Genomic DNA, 19170 nt, shown 5'->3' with positions numbered 1-19170 from the left:
TTCGTAGGTCTTAATTTTGAAAACGTTATAAATAGGATTATTTAAATTACGATTTATTTTTGTAATCTAAATAAAATGTTAAAATTGACAATATTTATTTATTTATTTTTTTAACAGGAAGGCTGTGAGTCTGTGAATTTGCGAGTAATTTCTCTAGAAAACCAGTGGGATTCTCCTGGCCCTCCTATTTTAACCTGCGGTTTTCAGAACATAAAAAGTACCAAACATAGCAGGGAAACACAAATACTTGTTTTGGTCTCCCGAGTCTGCATGTGCAATTTGGAGGCGAGTGTGTTTTTCTCCCAGTTAGAAGCTTTATTTCCAAGTACATGGTAGTAGGGCAACACCTAAAGATTATATTGCAAATCGATTAATCTGTTGATTATTATTTTTTTGATTAATACATTTTTGATTGGACAGCAAAAGGTTCCTTTTTTAGGAAATATTTAGGAAATTAAACCAGGTGAAACTAAATCTTTTCCACTTGAGGAGTTCTGGATAGACCATATTGACAGGCAAAAACTTTTTTTTTTGTTTATCTTAAATGCCAAATGTTTATATATATATATATATATATATTTTTTTTTTTACAATTTTGATATGATTCCTGCTCTAAGTGCTCTGTCAGCTAGACGCATGTTTACAGTCTCTACACTCCAGTTAACGATTAATCAATTACTAAACTAGTTTACAATTATTTCAATAATAGATTAATCCGATTAATCGTTTCAGCCACACAGGGCGCCCTACCATGGGGATGTTAGTTTCAGCATAGATACTGTAGATTGATGTTGCTCCTGCTCAGTGAGATCCTTTAGATAGCAGCCACTGCCAAGGCATTATGTAACAGGTAGGAGGCAGCACCCATGCAGAGCAAACTAATCAGTACTAATTCAGCTCTTTAATGACCAATTAGACCAGATTGATCAGTTTTTTCCCAGTTCCCTCCACGCTGCATCTGTTCTCTACTTCCAGCCAACACCTTATCAAACCACAAAACCTCTAACAGTTTTTCGTATGCTTAAAACATATTCAGCATTGCCCCATATTCTTATTCAACTTTTGCATTTGCAACACTTGCAGAATATTGGAATTTTAATGCAGTGAATTTATCCTATAAATATTTATCCTAATGTATTTTTTACACAGCATGTGTGCTCCAGTGATGGTGGAGCTGGAAGGAGAAACGGACCCCTTGCAGATCGCTATGAAAGAACTTAAGTATGTCACAGTAAAAGTGCTGAATCCTCTTATCGGCACACATTTCAGAACAAAATTTTTGTTTAATCTCAGTTTGTTGTTTTATTCCAACAGAAGCAGAAAGATCCCCATCATCATCCGCAGGTATCTTCCTGATGGCAGCTATGAAGACTGGGGCTGTGATGAGCTCATTGTAACCGATTAGACCTCTTATCCGGCGTCAGCGTCCATCTGCTCTCTCCGTATTTCACTATTCTCTGTGTTGCAGTTTGTCACATATTCTCACAGATTGAAGCGGGTCAAGATCAGAAGTATTAATTTATTCTCAGTTTTAACAGCTGTAGTGCAAGGAAGCGCCACAAGAGGGACACATGTCACTTAAACATATTTTTTCCTTTTTTAATTCATAAAATACTCTCTTGTTGAAATATTCCATTTGTTGTTTTTTTGAAAGAAATTATTTGTGTAAAGAAACCGTTTTATTGTTCTGAATAAACTCTTTTCTATAAGCTTCCGCTTCCTTATTTACCTATAGCGTAATGTGTCACCCTGGTGTTTTGCAGATTTGAATTTACACATGAAACGTCAGTAATTTGTCTATGATTTGACTATACAAATGTCCAATTACACAGTGACACGTCTTTGAATTTTTACCAAGGTGCCAAGAAAAACAGTTCATACAATTGTCAACCACAAACTTCAATGCAATTTTATTTTCTGTGATGGACCAACACTAAACATGATTAGTTCCTGGTAAGTGAATAAAAGAGTGAATAAGATCTGGGAACAACATTTTTTTCAAGTTTTTTTTATGTATGTGTTCTTTGTAGTCTAATAACTGTTACCTTAACCCTAAACCACTTTCAAATTAGTTTTCTGTTATATATACAGTATATATATATATAAGTTTAATGAGAAGAACCTGAGTTCATCACCAAAATGTTTTCCTAATATTTTCAAACGACAATTTTTGTGACCAAACTGCATGTTAATTGTTTAATTTCATAGTGGTTTATTTCAAACAAAAGAAAAGAGAAAAAGACAAATAGTCATACACTTTGTTACACAATTTGAACAAGTGGAAAACATAAGATCTTGATCATTAAGATCCATATCATTTTTAATTCTTAATAATTTCGTGCTCCACTTATATGCACCAGCAAAAAAAGAAACCACATATTAAACCTTTTGTTATTTCATATTAATATAATCCATGATATTGTTTGCCTTCGATACGCCCATCCTACATGACATGTTTTTCAATAATTTCATTTTTGTACAGTCTTCTAAACTGCTTTCTATTCACAGTTTGAGTCCATTCCATAGATTTACCCCCCACGGTAGATGAAAACTTACTGGGTGTACTGATTAATCCCGGTGTATCTGACCATGTTTACTGATGTCAGGCCCACCTGGATTAATCAATTCATCAAGCAGAAAAATACTTAAATTTAGGAAGTAGTGGATTATGCATTGTTACATAATCAATTATTGTTACTGTGACCATTTCTCCCACCTGAGGTGTGGAATTCTGTAGCTCTTCCAGAGTTAACATTGCTGCCTTGGCTGATTTCCTGGTTGTTTCTTTAACTTAAAGCTGATGTGACATAGAATAGATATAAGGGCACAGACATGGTATGTTAGAGAAAAGTGTTAAACTGTGGATGCAAACCAATCACATATTTTGGAATTGTCCTAAAATTTGTCCATCCATTTTCTGTCACGCTTATCCCAAGCAAGGGCTGCTCTCCTGCTGTCAATGGGCGAGAGGCGGGGAACATCCTGGACAGGTCGCCAGTGCATCACAGGGCAACACAGAGACAAACAACCATTCACACATCTAAGGACAATTTAGAAACCAATTAAGCTAAGAGTCATATTTTTGGCCTTTGGGAGGAAGCTGGGGTACCCGGAGAGAACCCACACGCGCTTGAGGGAAAAAAAACTCCATGCAGAGACAGCCGGGCCAGGAATCAACAACTAAACCTGATGTAAAACTGAGTAACATCGTAAAACAGATTTCAGGTTAATTCACCAAAGTCAGAGCCCTGATTGTAGTTAGTTTATTTTCATGTTTTTATTAAAGCTATAAAAGCACCGGATGCTTTTTATACAGAAGTTCAGAAGTTGCCTTCAAGCGCAGTAGCCAGTTCACTCCAGCTGATAAACAACTTTAAAAACTGTCCCGACGAGGCTCCCTTCTCTTCCCACGCACATGCAAAGCAGCTAAACAGTCTCTTTATTGTTATTGTGGGAATGAGCTGCTGTTCGGGCAGAAAGTTGCAAGCTGGAGGAAAAAGGAGGTTTAAAGGTTTGTAATATTACTAGCCATGCCTCAGAAAAGGCTCTGTGACTGGTGAAAAGATGTAGATATTATCTGCTAAGCATGTGAGCATGGGATCTATAGAGCAATGAAAAGTCATTGTCCCACCGTGGATCTCATTTCTTTTTGCTTGATATCGGAAAGCCGTTTTTAGGATGTTTGGATTGATTTTTAGCCAGTTCCTTCTGAGTCTGGTATATAGGACAGACTGACCTTACACACTTTTTAGATCTGCTCACAAATATTCTGGTCTTTGTGACGACAGTTACAAAACATTAAACTTATTAACCTTTAATCTTCAATCTCTAAACATTTTGATGTAAAAGTTATTAAAATCCATTTCAAAGCCCTTGCTGTATTTAAATATGTCTTCCCCATAATATTATTTACTGATATCATCTACTTTAAGAACAGCACCCATCCTCCCTACAATTAAAAAACCAGACAAGCTGCTACCACCTCTGTACTTTACAGCTGGGGTGATGATGTCAGCATTTTACACTGGTTCTGAAGTCATGGCTTCTTCCTCTCTGACCTTTTAGCCCATGTTGGTACAGGATTTGTTTAATTGTGGATAATACCAACTGTTCTGGAGTCTATATTTGTTTTAGGTACCAAAACCTATTTGTCTTTGGCAAACAGAAGACTTCACCTTCCTGAATGATTTGATGGTTGGACATCTTCATCCTGTTATTACTAGCCTTTAATTTTTTAGCAGATGAAAGCAACGCCTTCAGGCAAATGGAAATTACACTCAAAGATAAAGATTTGTTGAAGTCTACATTCCCTTAAGGATACCCTTGGCTGATTTTCTTTAGATTTTTCTATGGTGACACGCAAGGAAGCAGTCTGTTTGAGATTTTTCCTTAAAATGCATCCATTGGTGTCCCTACAGTTTATTCAACTGTTTGAAATTACCAGATTCTTACACAACCATTGAAAATCACTAAGACACTCTCAAATACTGAAGGTGGCATGCCACATTGTAGCCACAGCTGCCCTGGGGCTCACTGATAGAAGCAAGGCTGCCGTACCCAGGCGCCACTGGGCCCTTTGACCACCATCAGTAGGCAATGCAACTGAAGGGTCTTGGAGCCGGAGCTTGAACCAACAACGCTCTGGTTGCAGGGCAAGCTCCCGCATCCGACACCACTGTGGCCCAGAAGTCAGCAAAATATCCCAAAAGCATGATGGAATGAATTATATTGTCATTATCTCTCCTAAGAAATAATGGCAACTTTCAGTTATAGACTGAGTAAAAGAAATATTCCACTAAAATAAGCAAATACATGGATAATATAGAAGAAAATAAAAACAGGCACTTAAATTAAAAAGAGACATTACTTTTAGAAGAGCCTAAAGCAACAATTGTTCTGCTGTGTAGCAAAACGTCTCATAAAGAAAGTTAGAAGCTTTTGTGGTTTTTAAGCAGAATTTTGAATTAAATTTTTACAACAGAATTACATTCATTTTTCCTTTTAATTAGTTTAGAAATTATATTATTTATTTTTTTTTTTACATTAAATAGATGTAAAAAGTCTTTTCCCTACAGAAGAAGATAAATGCTTCATCTTTATGAATAGTTTGTTTTTCCTTATTTTAAAAGCTAAAATTGCTGATGGCTGTTAAATTTGGCAACAGATTTTCTATGACTTAGACACTGTTATTTCGTTTAGTACAGCTTTTCAGACAGTAAATTAACATTTTCATTCCATAAAGTGCAGCAGCACAAATATTAGAGAAAATAAAAGATTGTGTTTTATTAAAAAGTCATGTAATATTTCGCAACTCTAAACACCTTTTACTTAGACTCAGAACATATAATAATAATAATAAAAAATAAATAAAACTTTACTGATGTAACAATGCAGTAATTAACTCTCTGCATTTAACCCATTCCCTTTGGGGAGTAGTTGGCTGCCACTTTGGGGCGCCAGGGGAGCAATCAGGCAGTCTGTGGGAGAGGGTTTTGAACTCACAACCTCAGGATTCCAACCCCTATGCCCTAACCACTAGAAACCAACACCTCCACTCCACCATCAATGGCTGTTTTTGATATGAAAGGTTGCAGACCTTTCATATCCAAAATCGTATTAGGTTAAGATGGATTTTGCAGTATTGTTATATCTAACTGACCTTAAACAGCAAAAATGTTTGATTTAATGTCAGAAATTGAGAAAATTATAGCCTATATTAATTATTTTTTCAAATGTCTTGCTTCCACTGTAAATAAGTTTCTAGCCTAAAAGTTCAGAAAACACAACTTTTCATCCAATGATGTTTAAGAATAAGAAANAGTTGGCTGCCACTTTGGGGCGCCAGGGGAGCAATCAGGCAGTCTGTGGGAGAGGGTTTTGAACTCACAACCTCAGGATTCCAACCCCTATGCCCTAACCACTAGAAACCAACACCTCCACTCCACCATCATTAGCTGTTTTTGATATGAAAGGTTGCAGACCTTTCATATCCAAAATCGTATTAGGTTAAGATGGATTTTGCAGTATTGTTATATCTAACTGACCTTAAACAGCAAAAATGTTTGATTTAATGTCAGAAATTGAGAAAATTATAGCCTATATTAATTATTTTTTCAAATGTCTTGCTTCCACTGTAAATAAGTTTCTAGCCTAAAAGTTCAGAAAACACAACTTTTCATCCAATGATGTTTAAGAATAAGAAATGAAGCAATGATATCTCTTAGCATGGGCTACAATGCCAATTCTAAGGCTTTAGGAGTCCAATATTACCACAGCATTACCACAACCATCGAGACATGGACCAGAGGAAAACCTAAAAAATGTTCTGCCTGGCAAAATAACTCTAAAAGGAAACACTAACGAAAACGCAAAAACCCAGAGCAACACCTGAGGCACTACATGCCTCATTTGCCTCAGTTATAGCTTACGGTTTTATTCGATATTAGGAAAAGAGATTGGGTGAAAGTGCCACCCATGTGAGAAAACCAAAAAGAACACAATGTGCCATCTGATATTTATCAAAAACAACTTGGTGAGCACTAAAAACTCTTGAAAAGTAAGAGGGTACATACTGACAGTCAAACATGGGGGTGGTAGTATGTTGATCTAGGGCTGCATCAGGGCCCTGATGATTTGCTCCTCTTTGTCACTAACCATCAGTTTGTGACTGTAACTCTAATCATACTTGGGATTAAAGCAGGACAATGATTCAGTGCATATCCACAAGCTCCCCTACAAGGTGAGAAATTAAAAAAGGAAAGTTTTGGATTGGCCTAGTCAAAGTCTGGGCTTTAGTATGACTCAGATGCTGAAGTTTGGCTCTTTGTTGATTGTGAGCTTATGCTTGAAAACACTATCTAACCTTTATCATTAAGATAAGGTCTCAAATTAAGCAAATTCTTATACCACTGCTTGTTGTGTTTTAAAACTTGATCCAAATCCAGGGTGTGAACCGGGCAGACATAATTTAATGTCCTTATTTAGTATTTATGACTTTTTTTTAAGAATCTGTGTGAAACATCTTTAACCCAGGAGTCCTTTGATTGGAGGGGACAGTGCCTCAGGCTGACGCCATGCTCGTCTCATGGGTTAGAGAGGGAGGACATGTGATGATCATCCGACCAACCACTGCAGGGTCATCAGGCCACATGAAAAACAGCAAACAAGATGATTTCAGGCTAACTTTTTGTCTGCCGTTTGTTTTCATCAGGTAGGGCTGCAGAGCCTGAGGTGGGTTTCCCTATATTGTGTTTAACTTCAAACCTATTGTCCCTCTTTCACTTATTGTACCAATGAGCTGTCCTTACAACAGATTAAAGTGTAAATGAGCTAATTCATAACACTCAGTTTTAATTTGTTTCTATTATTAAAATATAACAACATTACACGGTCATAGCTCTGTGGCTTATCCATGTTAAGATCAAAATCCAGTGGCTCTATATGCATAGATCTTTTTTCATGTCAATATTTTTTCCATGTCAAAATAACCCATTTTAAAGTTTGAATGCAAACTCTGTTTCTATTAATAGGAGCAGATATTTAAATCAAAATAATTAGCAGCTTATATCTCTCCTGACACCCTCCTTACGGGGTCTAACTTTGCAAACTTTCCCAAATCATGCCATTTTCAACATTCTGCACCTTTTACTCCATCCCAGGTTGAACGAGACGAAGAAATGTGGTTTATTTCATAGGTGAGCGTTGGAGGAAGTGATGGGGAGGGTATGAGCAGGGAGGATTGCAGAGAGTAAGGGTCCCTTTGTATCCGTGTGGAGCTACAGACGAAGCAGTTAGTTGGGTAAAGGCTCCCTAACTCTCCCCTTTCCTCCCTTCCTCCCCCAAACATTCCCATCAATGGCCCTCTTTGTCTTTCCAAAGTATCACACAGCCGATTACAGGGAGGGAATTAGGAGTCAGGCTTAACCCACAGTACAATGAGAAACTAACAAATATGGAAACCAGGAGAAATCTGAAACATGCATCAAGGAATCTGAAACCAACCATTCCTTCTTTAGGCTACTTGATCAAGTTAGGTAGAGGAAATCTTTAAACTGACCCTGATTAACTCAGAGGCAAACCAAGCAGCTCCACACCAGCAGGAGGCCCCCAAGCTAAAGCAGTTAGATTGAAGTTAGACTGAAGACTTTTGAAGACTGATGGGAAAGAACTGGTGTCTACTCTTCTCATGGCTAAGCAGATAATTCGGGGCCCCCATTAGTTAAAACTTACTCTCAGCTGGTCCAGAGAGATGATCAAAAGCCAGGCCAGACTTGATGGAAAAATATGAATTAAATAAATAAGACTCAACGTCACATCCTCACAATTTGCATGGGTGGTTCTAGAAAGGATCCAACTGTTATGGCCCTTCTACTAAAAAACATCACACTAAATCAATGTCTTATGATTAGACTACGGATTAAACTTTAACTGTTTGGCTTCTAGGAAACATTTACCCGAACATTTCCGGTTCACTTTAACAATAATTTAGAAAAGAACGGCTGTCCCCTTAAGCTTCTGTCATATTGGGTGATCATTTCTTGACCCACAGGCAGAATCACACAGGAGTAGATCAAAGTAAGATATTTACCTTGAATTTAAGATATTTAAGGTAAGAATATTCACAAAAGTTTCAACAAGGCGATAGGGCAGTGTTATAGGAGGGTTGGAGTTTTTGCATCTTTTCCAGATCTTCTACAGAGGAGAGAGGCTGATTAACAAAGCTGGCCAGAAAACAGATGAGATGATGGGTTACTTGGTGAGATCTTGGGGTTGTTAGGTCCCAGGTTTGTTTTCAAGAAGGTCCAGGATTCAAGAGAGTCAGATTGATATCCAGGAGAGATGATTTGTTGAAGTGAGCAACAGGCTGGAGAGCAGGCAGCGCTGGTGAAGTGGCTCATGAGAGCATAAAACTGCAAACAGCAGTGGACTGGTACCCCCCCTTGGGTAGGTCGGAAAGGATATGTGAAAGCTCTGGTTGGTCATCATCCTGCAAAGATATGATGCTCCTACAGCCCTCATAAGCACTAATCAGCCTGACGAGAAGACTGGATCCAGGTGTTCAGCAGCACAGAGCTTGAGAAGCTCTCTAACAGAGATATTTTCTTAAATTCCCACTACTACACAATAAGAAGCCACCAAAAACAGGAGAGACAAACGCAGATCTGATTAGACTTAAATTAATCTCAATTGAGACAGTTGGCTTTTTTGTAATATTAATGGCTTCAGTCTGGAGAACATGTTTATTATCCAATACAGGTCATAAAGTTAATATACAGACTGAGATTGATACAGTTTTTGTTAGTATTTATGTTTGCTTTCATCGTGATTTAATTATTTGTTTATGTTGTATTTCTATATGAAAGAGGCACCGAGGAGCTCAGAAGTTCCAAAAATGTATTACTTAATACAATCTCTAATAAAAAAAATAACATTTTTATTTTTTTTTTATGTATCATAAAATGTACATTATTATGTATCCAATATAACAGGTTAGGGTTTATCCCTCCAAACCCACCCATTGGCATCCTCTACATTAGGCAGGAGTCGCTTTAACCCAGGTTTTAGTTGAAAATCCATAACCTTTGATAGCGGAAATAAAAAGGGTTTGGTGATTTTTAAGACAGCAGTTTTTAACACTATAGTGTTTGGCCATTTTATTTACTTGCATTTATAACCCATAATTGAAAGCACAGATTAAATATAGGGCTATGTAGGGATTGCAGAGTCATGTTTGAAGGTCTGCTGTCTACATTCCAGGTAATGCATTTGGACGTATGTCAAGCAACTGTCCAAAGTCATGACACTTGAGCACAAAGTCCCATTAATTAGGTGCTTAAGTTGCAGAAAAGAGAATAAAAGTCTATTATTCTATCACAAGCACTGAAAATGGACACATTTAATAAGTTTTGATGTAGATTTGCAAATATATACCTTGAAAAATAAAAGTATAAATAAATATTTAATAATAATTGAGTTTTTTGATTTACGTAAATCTTCAGATTCTCTTATACTTTTTTTCTTTTTTGTATGCAACTATGATATTATGAAGCTGTGGTGTTCTTTACTCAAAAGATGAATCACATTGGTTCAGTTTTATTTTTCTTAATTTTCAGTCAGCCTAACAGATTAAATCTTATCACTAGAATAACCAAAGAGGCAGCATCATATCCAAGCAGACAAATCATTTTATTTAAAGAAAAAGAAAAAAAGAGCACATATAATTTTCATATTTTAAGGCTTTGAGCTCATGTTTTTATGTGGTTTAGTCATAATCTGCTGGTCAAAAACATCAACTCTGTGTCAGTTATATGGGTTTATAATAAAAGGAAATGGCAGTGCAAAATAATATAAAATACACTTAAATAAGAAACGAAACACTAAGAGCCGACCTGTGAAGGTAAATGTTCAAATTACAAGAAAAAGCAGTGACAGAAAGTGAAAGCCATAAATTTAAACATGTTTCAAATCATTATACATTTTACACAAGACAGCAAAAAATATTTTTGTATATTTCACCTTTGCTTAAGGTTAATCAAAGCTTTAGAGAAGCTGATATATCAAAGTGATATTAGTTATGAAAATAAAGAGACATAAAAGTTATCAATAAAAAAAAGCAAATGACCAAGAAGGTGTTGCTCTTCTGTATGAATCGTTAGTACGCATTAATAAGGAAAAGGCACATTCTTTCAGTTAATATCGAACTGCATTAAAACACTTCACATGTGGCAGCTAGCTGTTGGACTCTCAAACACTGAATACTGAACTTTTCCAAAGAGAGAAACAACAGTGAAGTCTTCCAGTGTAGTTAGTGATGGCAGATGTATATATATAAAACAAAGTATTAATAGCAAATACAATGAAATGTGTTCTCTGTGGCACATTATTTTTACCACGAACAATAAAAAGAATAAATTGATCATGAATGTTAAAAAAAAAGCTCATAAATTTTCATACTTATCAGTGCTAATGTAAAAGAAAAGAGGCAAACGTAGATTTTGACACAAACATTTCCAAAGTAAAGCTAAACCTAAAAAAAAAAAAGGTCTACTTAAGTACAGAATGTCAGGTAGTTTGGGATGTCACGTTGGGAGAAACATCTATGAAAGTTTCTGTTTCTTCTATAGAAAACATCAAAAGTTTTGGTTGTAAAACTTTGGTCATCTTACAAAAAGTTTGCATCTGCAGGCATAAATATTTAGCAGGTGCCTTCGTCGCCTATCTCGAAGACGGCGCACAGTTCAGTGAAAACATGCGACGCACTTTGCTTAACTGGTGTCTGTTTGCTTTGTTTACAACGAGGCGTCGGATGAACACATGCAAATGTGTAAACTGAAAATAATGCTGTTTTAATATTGCGGGAGATTAGAGATCAGTCCTGAGTTAGAATGGAAAACCCCGATGTGTGGCATTTGATGCATTTCTTTCAAACAGAATTTGGCTTGCTTTTAGTTAGACCCCTCACAACCCCTTACAACACAAGGCCTGGCTGTGGAAAAGGCTTGTAAAAGCTGATGTACCATCTGTAATGCACAGGAAGTCTTCACACTAATGGGGATTTAAGCTTTTCTCCCCCTTATAAATGTTTAGTTGTGATGTTTTGAGGGTCTCAAGCTCTGCTGCAGTGCTGTTGAATAGTTGTTTTTCTTTGTATCGCCATGGTATTACTCTCCCAGACTCCTACAACGAGTGCTGTCAGTAAATAAAACGCGATTCAAAAGCCCAACGCTTGATACTCAATCATGCGCTGTGACGGCATTCTCTGCATCTGGCTGGGATCAGAAGGTGTGACCCGTTCTGCCTCCCCAGCCAACTCCCCCAGTGCCAGCCCAATCCCCCCAGACCAGAGCACTTCTATCTCTGACGTGACCAACAGAGCTGCTGTTGGTGCCGCCGCCTCTCCTGCTTTGGTCTGACACCGGGGCTGAACCTGCACCGGTTCTTTCTGGGTTCACTATCTGTCATGGCCGCGACAATGTGGTGTAGACGGGCTGTTCCCAGTGAGTCGGGCTGTGCGACTGCGAGGCACTGGATGGGTCAGTGATGGCTGTGTAGAGGGGCCTCTGGGAGGGTCCCATGTAAGAAAAGGCAGAGTACAACCCTGACGCCTGGCCCGAGTGGCCATAGTATGTCCCTGAGGGCTGGTGGTCGGCATATTCTGCAAACTGAGCCCTCGAGGCCAAAGAGGGGAATGCGGAGCTGTAGTGGGGAAGGCTGAGCGTCGTGTAGGTGACATGGGCACCTGGTGAGGCTGCGTCAGCAAAATGAGCCCCAGGACCCCCCGCCTCACTCTTGATCTGCGCCTTGGATGGATCCGAACCCATTGAGGAGCCGTGGTGTTGCTGCTGCTGTTGCTGCTTTGAAAGCCAGGCTGCTGAGTGTCCACTGGCTGCAGCCAAAGCCGTCGAGATGCCGTAGGCATAGGAAGAGGCCTGAGAAGCCGCGGCAGCACCTCCTGCTGCAGCAATCTGCCCAGCCCCTGGATGCCCGTTAGGGGGAAGGTACTGATCAAACTCATTGACATCAAATGGCTCCATGTTGGCCATCACCTCATGGCTTATCTCACCAATGTCCACATTGCCAAAGTCGATATGAGGTTTGCCAGATCCTGAAGCACCTTCTGCTCCCATGGGGCCACGGGTGCTGCCATTCCCAGCTCCCTCTCTCTTGAGTTCAGTCTTGGGAGTGGTGGGAGGTGTGGGAGGACTGTGACTCTGACCTATAAAGACACAGAGTGATTATTAGCCCTCTTTTGTCTCACAGGTAAGAAAATTTTACCTAAAGCTGTACCATCATTTGTATTTGCAATTCTTATAGATCTAACATTGTGACAGTGATAGTATCTAAGGGGTTTCAGCAGGAGGGAGCCTTCAGCCCACCTGCAGCATGAGGGGGGTGCCCATCAGCCAGAGGGGACGCGGCTCCCCCGCTGTGGGCCACTTCCAGTTGGAGGCCCTTATAGTGGGACTGGCTGTGGGTGACCTCACCCTCCAAATGGCCATCGCCCTCACTTCCTGACCCGGAGCCGAGCTTTCCGTTTTTGCGGCGTCTGGGCTGGTATTTGTAGTCCGGGTAATCCTTCTTGTGCTGCTTCCTCAGCCTCTCAGCCTCTTCAATGAAGGGCCGCTTGTCGCTCTCATTGAGGAGCCTTGGAGGGAAAGGACAGATTTTAGTAGATCAATTTGATTTACAGGAAGCTTAAAAAGCTCAAAGAAATGCAACCAATCCTAGATGAGACATAATTATTTACTGTTAAGTAGGATATATGCCGGATATAAGTAATGATTGAAATAATCTGTCATTATGTTTTTATAATATCATTGAATCTAAAACAAGTCATTTTGATTTCATGTTTTACACAAAGCCTTTGTACTCAGCTGACCAGATTAAACACAGAACCCTTCATATTCCCTCTAGCTTCTCTATCAGTGCTGAAACAAGGCATTCCCACAGCATACTGCTGCCACCACTATGTTTGTCAGTAGGGATAAAAAAGTACATCGCACTTTTTCAATCTAATCCTAAAATAAACAAAATGAAACGCATGCCTCCTTTACAATTATAAACTACTTTGCCTTCTCTGATAGAAAGAATCATTGTTACAAGGCACTGTAAAATATGGAGAACAAATTAATAAAAATATGATCCTCTGATGTTTTTTTTTAGGTTTTAACAAACCATATTTGTGTCAGTGTCGCCTCTGGTTCCTCAGAAATCTTCATTTGATAAAAGTCCACAGCTGATAGATATGCCTGCTAGGGGGGTTATTCAGTAATGAAATAAAAAGGCCAGGGTTGCATCCTGTTTAGGATCATGGAACTGAACTCCTACAATTACTGCTGCTGGCAGGGATGGCATGAGAAAGCCCCGACCTTCCTTAGCCTCCCTGTTCATCGTGTTTCAGGGCCAATTAACTGATCCTGCCTGAACCCAGGGTCAGGTCTTTATCAGATTTATATTTTATCCAATCAAGTTAAACTCCCTTTACTAAGCCTCTTGACTTTAATTGGGAAGTATTGTTTTTCACACATAACTGTCCAAATTTAAACTTTAGATCTGAGTTTTCATGAAAGAAGATCTAAACTTGTTCGCAGTTAATGCAATGATTTAGAATAAGACTTCTGGTGATGTATAATCGTTAAATTCAATTCATACCATCTGAAATGAATGATGTAGTATAAAATGTTAAGAAAATATCTTGACTGAAGAAAATCCCTCAGTAATGTTTAGTCATAATCATGTGATCATGAGACACTCACGAAAACAAAATATGCACAATAGGTTGGTTGTGACCAAATAAAGGTAAGCATCATGCAGGACGAGGAGTCTCCCTAAGTTATTTTTAATATTAATTGCTAGATAAAAGTAAATTTTGAACCGCTTCCACATGATGTCATCTCACTATGCTCCAACAACAAACATTTGAAGCCTCTCTGTGAGCAAAGGGTTGACCAACCTTTTCCTGATAACTGTTGAATGCAAATACATATTTCGATTTGAACACAGCACATAACCATTTTAATATGTATTTGGATTAGTTGTTGCATTTTTACCATTTTTAGCACCAAAGAGAGTCTGTAAGTTCCTAGAACCTCAGCTGTTTGCCTTCTGAAACCTGCAGGTGCTATACTGGAATCTTAATTTAAATTTGTAGGAACTTACCAAATGCATTAATCAGTACCTCTGAAAGACTAAATAAAAAAAATAAAAAACTTATAAGCTCATGATTACAACTGAAGAGGTCTTTAGCTTTAAAAAGCTTTTTATTCCAAGAATCTCCTTGTTGTTCCTCGTGTGAAACCTAAAGCTAAGCTTTCCAGTTTGATAATCCTCTACTTCTAGACAGTTTCTCTATTTGGATACTATGGACATTTTTAAAGACCAACAAAAAAACAACCAAACAAAAAAAAAACAAAAACATTGTTTTATCAGGCATATCTGTGCAGATGTAATTGTTCATTTTTATGCTCTTTATTAAAAATAAAACTGAAATGTTCACATTAACAGGATAGAACATGAAACAGTTGTGTTAAAGTAAATAAATATACATTGATGCAAAAGATTTGGGAATTATTATGTTCAATGTCCTGTGTGTGAAAGGCAGGTTAAATATTTAAATTATTCTTACTTATCTTAAGGGCTGAAAAGTTCTGGGATGTGACCTCTGACTCTACAGAAAGTATTTCTTAGTCTAAGTGATTGTCAAGACATCTCCAGAGGGGTCTGCAACCTCTTTTGCCACTGTTGCTACAAAAAGAAATTTTTCAAGAGCTATAATAAAAATATTATAAATTTTAAAATTGAACCAAAATTTTTTATTTTCCCATTTTTAAAGAAAACCCATAAATCATTTACTCTTAGTTATAGAAAAAAGGAATCATTGATATGTTAGAATGAGGCAAAATAAGTGATCCACCAAAAATATGAAAAATGAAGCCTCCCTAAAATAGGAAAGTACACTAAAGCTAAAAAAAATATACAGAAGAATCCCTTCTTATAGCCTTAATTCCTAAACTAATTTCTTATTTGGTGTTGTTACATTGAAGGGGCCAAAGAGACACATGTGGCTCTGGAGCCACAGGTTGTAGATCCCTGGTAAAGGGGTTGAGATGAGGCAAGTTCCCTTGCAGCACATAAAACATCTAAAGGAAAAGGATGTGGTGCATTTATTAAAGCTGCATTTAGATTGTTGTTTAATCTATACACTATATATGTTTTTGTACAATATGCTTTGTTTTCTTTAACTGGTGTTTTGTATAATGGCCTGCTCAGCACTTTCCTGCACATTTAATCCAATTATTGTCTATTTAGTTTTGGTTCCTGTTCAACAATCAAGTTTTCTTAGCTCTGATGTTGTCTCTCCATTCTGTAAGTATTCTGAATGTAAGCATCAGCTCAGTGATCAGCGGCCCCCATTGGGCCCCTAACCACTGGGCATCAGCTCACTGATCAGCGGCCCCCACTGGGCCCCTCACCTCCACAGTTTCCCCAGGGTCTTGCTCAGCTCCGCGTTGTGCAGATGGGGATGCTGGTCGGCCAGTTTCCTCCTCGCCGCCTGCGCCCACACCATGAAGGCGTTCATTGGCCTCTTCACGTGCGACTTGCTCTTGCTTCCTGCGCTCACGCGCACGGGCATCGGCACGATGGTCCAGTCGTAACAGTTGAGCACCTGACTCACCGCCTCGCGGATGCCGGCGGGGAAGCGCTCGTCCTCGTCGTCGGACTTGACGGACGAGCAGCCCGCAGAGGCGTCATCCAGAGCCGCAAGCTGCGGCTGCTGCCCGCCGAGAGGCGAATCGAGTCCACCTGCCGCCCCGGAGGAATGACCCGGGGACAGGGAGCGACTGTCATCCGACAAGCCGGGACTGAGCTCCACTTCTGAAAAGCTCTGCTCCTCTCTCGCCATCTTCTTTGCCCCCCTTTCTCTCTCTCTCTTTCTCTCTTTCTCTCTTATACTCTTATACTCCTCTAGAGGACCTTAACCTTCCTGAAAGCTCAGTTCTACCTGTCGGGCTCCTGCTCCTGTTTAACTTGGACTGACGCACCGATTGGCAGCACTGCGTTCTGTCTCTTTTTCCTCCTCTGAAGTTATAATATAAACTGCCAGTCTGTCTCTACTCTGAGCCTCCGTTGCAAAACTCTGTGAGGGTTCCACATTAAAGTTCTTTCCATCCGTGTTGTTGGTATCATAGGCGGCTCAGTGCGCACCTTGGACCCCAGTTTACCTGCTAATGGACAGCGGTCTGTGCCAAACTCACCCAGCCTCACTTCCTTCCTCACTTCTCTCTCTCCTGCGTGTGTCCTGTGGTTGAAATCCAACAGCGAGGACCTGGAACAGCAAATGTTTTGGTATATGGCATGAATTCAGCAAACCCTGCTTCCTTGTTTTATTTATTTCATTTTTTCAAAATAAAATTCAACCAACTATGAATCAGGTTGATTTTAAATTGTGTCATAATGGTATGTTCACCTAGACAGGGGCGCTTCCACAAAGTGTAGTTAAGGGCAGACTTCTGGGGGTCATTGTTAATCTTGGGGTGAAACGCATGAAAACTGCAAACACACATTTATATATGTATATATATATATATTTTTTTTTTTATTTACTGTCATATCCAGTGCTCATTGTGCAGTTCAAACAGGTTTCTACGAAAAGCTAATAAATGGCAAAGATATATTTAAAAAATATAAATGCATTAAGTAAATAAACAGTGTGGCTCTTTAACCTGTGCTTTACATTCGTTAAATTCATAATGCATATAAGCAAACTTATAGGGATGATCATGGCACCAGTACAAATGAAGATGAAGTTGAGATGACAAAATACATTAGTCCTTTAATTATTGCAAACCCTTAGATGGGTAGATGCGCCACCAAGTGGATGAACTGGTTTTCTCTGAAATTGCAATTTGTAATTTTATGATTTCAAATAATTATTTCATTGACTGAATTTCCAGTAAATGATTTGTTTAGTCTTTGTTTATTTATTCTTATTCTTCTTCTTTTTTTTACCAATCAGACCCTGCCACCATCTTTTCACCAAACTCTGTATTCTTGATTATAGCAGCTAAGAAGATTTTCAGGACTATTTCACAACTTATTTCACTTGGAAAAAGATGAAATAAAAAAAAAAAATAATGGTATACTTCTGCTCCCATGTATAACTTGTCATATTGTTTTGTGAAACGTTTTAAATAAACTTAAATGAAAGTTGACCCTAAAGAAAAAAAAAAGGAAAATATTGTTTTTTTCTTTCTAAATCTGGAGCTTTTTTTTTTTTTTTTAAGTTTCGTGTAGGATTAGTACTTTCAGCAGCACAGAGCTCGGATTTCTGCTCTGGTGCATAATAGTTGGCGAGGTGATGGAAACATTAACCTTGAGTGCGCGCGTTTCCTTTACGCTTGCGCAAGCGAGACACTGCGTATTTGTAAAACTGGAAGAAAGTCTACCAGCACTTAAAAAAAAAATACATCAATTTACCCCTCCCTTAAAATTAACCTTCGTAAAGGCGAACTTTTGTGCACAACAAAGAGGCTGTTGAACTACACAGTTATGGACGCTTGCAAACACAATTTCGTGCTGATTGGATTTCTAAATAGATACCTTCAGGAATTGATAACAGTAGCCTAATTAATGGGTGCCGATGGTATTCATTCCTATAAAAAAAGGTGAAAGAAGCTCAACCACCTGTCCATTTTAAATATTCGCTAACCACCTGGTCTGCAAGTCCCAATTTGCAGGCTGTCATTGGGTCCCAAGAGATTTCAATGCTGTGCGTAAAAGGAAAAACAAATTCTCAGCATTTTGCTTCGCTGGTGACGCTTATGCAAATAATAAAAAATAAACGACTTTACAATTTAGATTGTCTAAACTGCTTTCAAAAAATAAAGAAATTGAACTTGTTGGTTATATTGTAGAGTATCATAAGCACATTTTCCGGGCATAAGGAATTCGGGCGATGGGATGTCATTATCACCGCCTGACTGGCCAATAAGTTGGCCTTAATTTGCTTGCTCCAAAACTTTTGTTGTTGTTGTTATTCATTTTAGTCTGTAAGGCTAGTCAAAACCCATCGAGCAGAAACATTAAATTTAAAGTATAAAAGAGAGTTTAAAAGTGCGCAAAATAGAGTTTCAGCAGTTGGACACCATAAAAAAACCCATTTTGGTCAACGTTGCAATAAAAACACATCAGAGAATCAATGTGAAACAGAAGCACTTATTCCACAAATTAAAGTAATAATCTAACAATAATGCATCAAATAATAAAAGCTTTTTGGAGCAAGATGTTGATAAAAACACCTGGAAGACCAAAACCTCAAAGCCAAAAAATAAATAAATTATAAATACAATAACCCTGCATCTCTTTATCAGTAATCAAATCATAACGTTACATTTCTGCTCTGGAGTTAGGGTTTTGAAGAAGAGAAATGATCAAATCTCGGAGCCAGGGCAGCCACCATCAGCAGAGAGCAAAAGGTTTGAAATGCTAAGCGCCTTACTTCGGGAATGAGAAAAGGAGGTCGCCGGTTTTGCACGAGAATCCGTGAGTTCCCGAGTTTCCAAAGTGAAGCTCGCTCCCCAGCCCCCTCGTTCGCAGCCCGAGAATGAATGCTGGCTCTGTGTGTCTGTGCCAGGGCTTAAAGAGCCCCTTGTGCGAGGACAGGAGCAAAAA

The 19170-nt window shown here is 38.6% G+C and overlaps 2 protein-coding genes across 3 annotated transcripts in view; one reads left to right on the top strand and one right to left on the bottom strand.

The window, feature by feature from the left end:
- The window catches only part of polr2f (polymerase (RNA) II (DNA directed) polypeptide F), a 5746-nt gene extending 4037 nt beyond the window's left edge, over positions 1 to 1709 (top strand). The window contains exons 4-5 of the mRNA XM_015393415.1: positions 1150 to 1221; positions 1315 to 1709. Of these exons, the coding sequence (XP_015248901.1) occupies positions 1150 to 1221; positions 1315 to 1405 (163 nt within the window). The 3' untranslated portion in view covers positions 1406 to 1709. The remainder of the gene's footprint in view (positions 1 to 1149; positions 1222 to 1314) is intronic.
- An 8459-nt stretch (positions 1710 to 10168) lies between these two features.
- LOC107096661 (transcription factor SOX-10-like) lies at positions 10169 to 19126 on the bottom strand. 2 transcript variants are annotated; one of them, XM_015393421.1, is made up of 4 exons: positions 18998 to 19126; positions 15972 to 16825; positions 12876 to 13144; positions 10169 to 12715 (listed from the first exon to the last, which is right to left on the bottom strand). In XM_015393421.1, the coding sequence occupies exons 2-4, from the start codon at positions 16400 to 16402 to the stop codon at positions 11958 to 11960; spliced, it is 1458 nt and encodes a 485-aa protein (XP_015248907.1). In that variant the 5' UTR covers positions 16403 to 16825; positions 18998 to 19126; the 3' UTR covers positions 10169 to 11957. The 2 variants fall into 2 exon arrangements, with proteins under 2 accessions (XP_015248907.1, XP_015248908.1); XM_015393422.1 differs by having other exon boundaries at positions 12984 to 13144.
- Positions 19127 to 19170: the final 44 nt, after the last annotated feature.

The sequence above is a fragment of the Cyprinodon variegatus genome, unplaced genomic scaffold (assembly GCF_000732505.1).
Source record: "Cyprinodon variegatus isolate N-32 unplaced genomic scaffold, C_variegatus-1.0 Scaffold640, whole genome shotgun sequence".
Taxonomy (NCBI): Eukaryota; Metazoa; Chordata; class Actinopteri; order Cyprinodontiformes; family Cyprinodontidae; genus Cyprinodon; species Cyprinodon variegatus.
The sequence above is the reverse complement of the archived record's forward strand: the minus strand, read 5'-3'. Positions and strand labels throughout refer to the sequence as shown.

Coding starts and splice junctions, on each gene's coding strand:
- LOC107096661 (XM_015393421.1), bottom strand. CDS start 16,402: ATGGCGAGAGAGGAGCAGAGCTTTTCAGAAGTGGAGCTCAGTCCCGGC. Junction 13,145..15,971: donor ACCCTGGGGAAACTGTGGAG/GTGAGGGGCCCA, acceptor TTTCCCTCCAAG/GCTCCTCAATGAGAGCGACA. Junction 12,716..12,875: donor GCACCCCCCTCATGCTGCAG/GTGGGCTGAAGG, acceptor GTGTCTTTATAG/GTCAGAGTCACAGTCCTCCC.